We start from the raw sequence: 7,857 nt of genomic DNA, 5'->3' as shown, positions 1-7,857 counted from the left end.
TTGTTCCAACTGAATATTCATTAGAGTAAAAAGCCAGCTTGGTTACATTTATTCTATCAATAAAAAAATAAAACATTTTTTTATGAACCTAACTTGCTCATCTCTAATTAGCTATCACAATTTCCTTGCAGATTCCTCGCAATTTAACCCTGACAAAATAAATAGAGGCCGTATCTTCACTAAGATTTAACTATAACAAACATTTTACGATACTCTATTTAGCTACCTTTTAAGTGTGATAAATTTTTAACCTGTGCAGTAACTCCGTCTTGCACACCCTTAAAGACGATCCTGTCATTTCACATCTTGTAAACATTTTACATGACAATTTTTTCATCTTTAAGAGTACATGAATAAACTGGTCTTCCACCATCACACTGCAATGGCCTTGCATTTTCTTCAAATCCCTGCAGTAATAGTCATAATTTATATTAGGCTAAAAAAATATATTTCTATGCTTATAATTAGTTTTAGGAACTTAATTGTGGAATCAATGTTTTGAAATTTGAAATATTACTTGAGAAACAGCTCCTTTCAATGCTTTCAACTGCTCCATTGAAACTGTCCTTACCTGTAACAAAAACATGTTATACAAATTTGAAACTAAAAGATTGTGTCTATAGTATAAATTAATGTATGCTATATAGTTAAGAGAATTCATGTGAAAGTGTATAGAACCTTCTTCAATATTGTCCAAATAACACCTTCAGTGCATGGTGGAGCTGTAAGAGAACCATAATATCTGAAATATTTTTTGCTTCCAAGTTTGATGTCTCTTGGGTTAATTAATCCCAAATCTCTCTCCTTGTCACCAATTGACTTTATCTTGTCCAAAATCTGTCAAAATTATGTTAAAATTGAAAAAATCGACATGAATTGTTCGGTCTGATGTGTGACACTGTAAAACTTTTTTATACCAGAAATATAACAAACCTTTGCAAGAAAGGGATCTGGAATGCCAATTTTATACAATACTCCAATCACAGCTATCTCTCCTTTAGTGTTTTTGTGGACTGCATGCAATTCCAAATCAAACCTAAAAAAAAAAAATACAATACATATAAATAGCAAGAAGACAAGAACGAGTGTCTTCGTGCTTATTTTAAGCAAACCGTTCCTTTGAAGATTTATGTAAGTTAGATGTATTTTAACCATGAAAAAAAATAGAAGTTTTATTTAACTACGGTTTACCAATAACAAATAATTTATAAGACTCTGTTTAACTACAATTTAATCGTAACAAATTTTTAATCTTATACATATGTGATAGGAAAAGTGAAGTTACTTTGTTTCATTGAGAGTGTGCTCTGCAGGTGAATGCCAATGACATTGCAATAGTTTGTATTGATTTTCATTTATAATAAGGTTTCCTCCATCACCATTCCATTGGATCTGTCAAAATATTAACCACATAGATTAGTCTTATTAAACAAATATCTATTTATAAGGTTAAGCACATAGATTAGTCTTATTAAACAAATATCTATTTATAAGGTTAAGCACATAGATTTTGTCATCCCTATTTAAAAAATAATCAAGTCAATTGACGGGTGATAATTAAATGGGTGATAATCGACGGGAGCTAAAAAAACCCGATAAATTAGAGATTTTTGCGAACTTAAGAGGTCAATATTTTCTCATTTTATAATTATCATTTTTTTAAAATTAACAAAATTTTAAAATAGTAAATAGATTTTAAAAATTAATTTTAAAAAATAGAAATCTTATAGACCTTTATCTCTATTCATGATTATTTTAAAACTTTGTTAAAATTGGATCATCTTGCTCAATCTGATTTAATACCTAAATAATTTTATTATTGAGACTCATGAGTAATGTAGCCGAATTATCTGATTTAATTTAAATCAAACATGTGGTTCAATAAGTGACTTTCTGGTTCCACTCTGTGATCCATTAATCTTGTCGGTTTAATGGCCGAGCCGGTTTATAATACATTTATTGAAAGGATGGAGCAGTTGGTGACTTGATATTAGTGGCTTACCTTGACATCATGACTTCTTTTCTGTAAGACAGCAGGGGCTAGATTGTATTTTACTTGAAGTTTACCAGGGTCAGAAAGTTCTTGCACACCTTTGCTAAGGAGATTAATTGGAGATTGTAATTTTCCACTCCCACATATTTTCCATTCTGGTTTTATATTCCCCCAATTCTCTGGTCCTCTACTATCTCCTTTTTTGTAGTTAAAGTCATGATCTGATCACAAAATAGAATAGCCATGACTAAAAAAAAATGAAGCATTAAGATTCCATATAGCTCATTAATGATTCAAAATTTATGAAAAACCAAACATGACAAAACATAATGTTTGTGAGGAACATGCAAAAAGTTGAATGTATATATGGTTCGTACCACAAAGATTTCCAAAAACTGATACGAAGGAAAACGATGAATAGAGAATGAGCGCAAAGAAAACCAAAGACAGCAAATTTGTGATCATCATCATCATGTTATAATGGACCTGATGATGATGATCACAAACTTGTGGTCAAATTTGCATGTTTGTGTTTGATGTATATATACTGGTTATTAGATGTGATTTGGAGATGTAAAATCAGTGCTATGAATTCGGTTTATTTGAAGGCTTTAATTTACACTTGCCTTTGAATTTGCCTTGTTTCACGAACAGCTGCTTATCATAAACAATGTTGTTAAAAATGCATAAAGAACTTAAAAGCCCTCAATATATTAATTAATATTTGGTGTTATGATATGGTTTTATGTTGCTTGGAAAGTTGATTGATTTAATTATCAATCAATAAAAGGAGAAAAATAAACTAGCTTGGTAGGATTGGCCTAATAACAATTAACAATATATTTGGATATTGTTTAGGGGAACACAAATAATTGATTTGTTTGATAGCCTTGAAAAAATGATTTTTTTAATATAATGGTTGATATTCATTCCTCTCATCTCTCATTATCCTGAGAAGGTAAAAGCCACATTAATGCATTAACATTCTCTCTCTTGATGAATCCAATGGTTGATATTCGTTCCTCTCATCTCTCATTATCAAGTGAGAGCATTTTTAAATGAGAGATGAGAGGAAGATATATCAACCATTGGATTCATCAAGAGAGAGAATGTTAACATATTAATGAGACTATTAATTTCTCTCTCTTGATGAATCCAATGGTTGATATATCTTCCTCTCATCTCTCATTTAAAAATTGCTCTCACTTGATATGCTCCCTATATATATATATATATATATATATATATATATATATATATATATATATATATATATATATATATATATATATATATATATATATATATATATATATATATATATAAAATTCATGGTATCACTTTGTTGTCGGTGAATGATAACATACAATGATACTTTAGGTTTTGAGGTATTTTAAAAGTTTGTTTTGCCCTAAGAATTGTCTCATTGTCCTTCCTAGAGCCAACAAAACTTCCTCTTTTAATATTGACCAGAACAATACTCTCCTGGCTACAATTACAAAGTAAGAAGTCTATCAAAATTTTATGAAAACGAAATCCAATAAATCCTCCTATGGTCTGGATGGGTTCCAACCCATTTTCTTTAAAATATTTTAGGAGAATATTGAGGATGGTATTTGGGAATTTATGAGGTCTAACTTCGATAGAGGTTACTAGATCCTCATATGGAAGAGTATATTATGATTCTGATTCTGAATTAGATAACGCACACACTTTTTAAGAAATTTTAGATCATTAAGCTTGCGTAGTGTGACATGTAAGTTGATTTAATTTTTTTTAGTAAATTTCCTTAGGCCAATCGATATTGTGAGCTCTATGCATAATGCTTCATTCTAGGTAGAGGTGCAATTGATAATGTTATTGTTCTCCAAAAAATTCATTTACCACTTACGTAAATCTAAGAAGAAATAAAGTGATGTTATTTATAAGCTTGATCTTGAGAAGACTTACGACATAGATTTTCTCTAGGACACCCTATAATACTTTGGATTTCCTAATGGTTTCATTTATTTGATCATAAGCAGTATATTTTCTACTTATATCCCTTTGATATGGAATGGGAGTAGAACTGAACAATTTAAACCTCTTTGTTTCCTTCGACAAGGAGGTCTTTTATCTCCTCATGTTTTTTGTTCTATGCCTGAAAAAACATGGCGATTTGATTAATAATTTAGATCACGAGGTTCAGTGGCAACCTTTACATATCACTTCCAATGGTCCTAAAATATCTCACTTGCTCTTCGTGTATAATATGTTATTGTTTACAAAGACAAAATATTTTCAAGCACGGCTCTTTGCAAACTTGTTAAAAAAATTTTGTTCTTTTTCAGGTCTAAAAGTGATTCTAGATACGTAAAGAGTTTACACCTCTAAAGGTTTCACCCAAGCCATTCAAGATGATCTTGATCAGTCCACTAATATATTTACCAATTTGTTAGAAAAATACTTGAGATTCAAAATGAAATACAAACGTACAAAAAAAAAAGATTTATTGGAAATCTATGATAATGCATCTTCAAAACTTACTTCTTGGAAAAGTGGACTCTTGAACAAACCAATGTGTGTTACCCTGGCCAAGTTTGTTCTTACTTTTTTATCTCGTTATAGTATGAAAAATTATTGGTTTCCTCAATATGTTTTTGAGATCTTGGATAAACCTATGGGGAGTTTTGTTTGGCATGGCAAGACTGGTCGATTTAGGCATATAGTTGGTTGGAACGATATTATTAACCCTACAAATTTAAGTGGTTTAGGGATTTGTCTGACCCGATTGCAAAATATTATTTTGTTAGGAAAACTTGCTTGGAGCTTAGTGCAATCAGACAAGAAACTTTGAATCTCATTTTTAGAAGATAAATTTCTCTATCAAGGTAATATGTCCCTTGATTATAACTATGCATTTTTACATGTTCGCTTCAGTCCCTCTCTAAGTTAGCATCAAACCTAATAATTTCCATACTTTCACCCTAAAAAAGCACCTAACAGGATTTATACACATCTTATATCACACAATAGAATGTTGAATGTCCTTCAAATCATCTATGTAAATTTCCATGGTTTTTCTATTTGTTTAGTAAACATGGCGTCTATCAGTCACTGGTAAATAGCTTTGGTGTTCATATAACTAAAGGGCATTACCTCGTTGTAATAATTGCAAGTGTTAGTCATGAAGTTGGTCTTAGGTAGGTGTAGAGGATTCATCTTGATTTAGTTATACCCCGAGTATGTGTCCATGAAATCGAGCACTTTGTAACTTTGAGCGCGTGAATCAATCTATCTATGTTGGCCGAGGGGTAAAGGAGCTTGGGGGCACGCCGTGTTAAGTTTGTCTAAGTTTGCATACATCTTCTATTTTCCCGAGAATTTTCTCACCATCACGACATTGTCCAACCATGTGGGATATTTGATCTTGCTTATAAAGTGTGCATCCTTTAACTTCTTCACTTTGATGACTATTCTCCATTCTTTTCTCATTTTTATTTCTTATGTATGGTGTAATTTATGGTAATATTTAGGGAGATATGATGTGGTATAACATCTGAGCTTATATCTGACATATCCCAGGGACTCCAACTCCAAGTGAATATATCCATGTTCTTCTAGGGAAGGTGGACTAATTTTTTCTACTCATACTCTTTTAAAGAGGTTTCCAGCTTTGTGCTTTGAATGCTTTGGAGCCCAAATTAGACTTCTTTAATATCTTCAGGGGAAACTAACATGTACTTTCTTCCCTCAGGTACAAGTTTACAAAGTTAGCATTGTGGGCATTTGGTCTTGGTGGCGGGTTTTAGCTCATTATTGCCCTCTTTATTTTGAGACTATCCTTGTTATAGTGTTTTGGAGGCACTTATTATTAAAAGTAGTTACTCTCGTAATATATTATGTTTACATATAATTACTATTCTTAATTCTATATAGATTTTCTATTATTTTTAATTTGAAAATTTATTAGCACAAATCATGCAGTGGAGGGTTACTTATAGTGGTACTTTACTGTATCATACTCTCACATCATCCCATCTATTATGCATGCAGATGAGATGATGTTGGACCTTTCGATGTTGGGGGACCTTTTGATGATGTGTCCCCGCCTTCACTCGGTGTGGGTGACCAACAATGCCAGCATATGATAGCAGTACTTATAGATAACCTCATGGGTTTGGTAAATTCAGATGGTGAGATTTATATTTTGACATTGTATATAGCACACATAGCCTGCAAGGGACCTATGTAAATTTATTATTTTCTATTACTCGTATATTATTTACATATTGCTGACATTTTAACTTAATAGTTTATTATATAATACTTTATCGCTTTCATTATTGTCGGATTAACATAACTTAACACAGGACAGATAATCATATTTTCTCAAATATGGTGATAGCACAATTCTAGATCAGGTGAAGGAGAAAATTGTATGTGCTTGGACCGATCAAGTTAGACAATTAGGAAAACAACAACTAACAATGTTGAATTTGCACATGATACACTGGAGAGTTGGTTGGAAAATAGTAAAGGTGATTTTTATAGAGGATGGAACACGGTGAACCAAATGATCCTAAATCAACATAATAAGAAACAAACACCTTTCGGTTGGAGCATTACTGTATTATAACATTGATTCAAAGACAATATTCTGTATTCACGGATGTTTGACAACATCTCTCGTGCGAAATTGAATTTTATTTATCACGAAGCCAAGTGAGCAGAGAAATTAATATCAGATGGTTCAAAATGTGGTTGTACACTTAGGAAGATGTGCAGTCTTCCATGTGCTCACATTAGATAACCATCTCTCTCACCATTGTTACCAAAGTTCATCCATGTTGAAGAGATGTAGCTTTTTATGCACATACACATTGAGTGGATTGGATTGTAGATGTTAAAGGTAATGGAAAATGTGGTTTTTGAGCTGTTTCAGATTTGCTCGGTAAAAGAGATTAGAACAACACATTCTTCTGCCATAAGCTTATACAAGAGTTGATAATGCATAGAAAATCATAAATCATATGCATTCTTATACGTAAAAAAATAATTTCAATGCATTTCTCAATGCTCTTATTCCTTGTGTTAGTGGTCTGGCGCAGTTCGAAAAATGGTTGTGTTTCTCATGTGTCATCTTATAGCAAGTGCTTGTGATAGGGTGTGTATTGATCTAACAAAATATGATTTCTCGTAAATATTTTTTTCCACTTTGGAGTAGGCCACCTTAAAATCCTTCCAGGGAGTCATATATCAAAGACATCACTAGAGTGGATGACACATCTCACAGAAGAGGATGAAACTTGGTCAGATCACTTTTTAGAAAGGATGGAAGAGTTCACCAAGTTAGGCGAGATTGAAAGAGAATCAAATAAGGAAAAGTCAAAGACGGCACCACCCATAAAAATAGATTTAGTTGATGACATGTTTTGATGCTTTTTAGTTTTTATCTTATAATGTATTTAGATGGTGACTCGTTTAATGTAAGTATTCTTGACACCATTTGATATATATATATATATATATATATATATATATATATATATATATATATATATATATATATATATATATATTAATTGTACAATAATTAGAGTCATTTTTAAGAAAACTTACTTTTTCAAGCTCTAAACACAGGCTCTGCATAAAAGCAGGTTCTGTATGAAAATCGTGGCGTTTTTGGAGAATGAACATGTTCACAAAAATATACCACATTAGAATAAACATATATTGGCATGTCCCATTGGTTTACTTCAACGGTGTGAAGCCATCACTTGAATTTAAGGTCACATAGTAGAACTCTCTTGTAAATCTGAAATTCATACTAAAAAATCTCCTACAATACTCAGACAATCAAAAAATTATGAAACTCGTGTACC

At 31.6% G+C, this 7,857-nt stretch overlaps 1 protein-coding gene across 1 annotated transcript; it reads right to left on the bottom strand.

Moving 5' to 3' along the window:
* On the bottom strand, positions 1-2,528 carry LOC131612624 (alpha carbonic anhydrase 4-like). Its single transcript, XM_058884387.1, has 7 exons — positions 2,371-2,528; positions 2,003-2,214; positions 1,286-1,392; positions 934-1,036; positions 679-837; positions 518-571; positions 1-407 (listed from the first exon to the last, which is right to left on the bottom strand). Exons 1-7 carry the CDS (start codon positions 2,465-2,467, stop codon positions 318-320), a joined length of 822 nt encoding a protein of 273 aa, XP_058740370.1. The 5' UTR covers positions 2,468-2,528; the 3' UTR covers positions 1-317.
* Between the last annotated feature and the right edge of the window lie 5,329 nt (positions 2,529-7,857).

The sequence above is a fragment of the Vicia villosa genome, linkage group LG6 (assembly GCF_029867415.1).
Source record: "Vicia villosa cultivar HV-30 ecotype Madison, WI linkage group LG6, Vvil1.0, whole genome shotgun sequence".
In the NCBI taxonomy this organism is placed as follows: Eukaryota; Viridiplantae; Streptophyta; class Magnoliopsida; order Fabales; family Fabaceae; genus Vicia; species Vicia villosa.
Note: the sequence above shows the minus strand (reverse complement) of the source record. Positions and strands in the feature narration are given on the sequence as shown.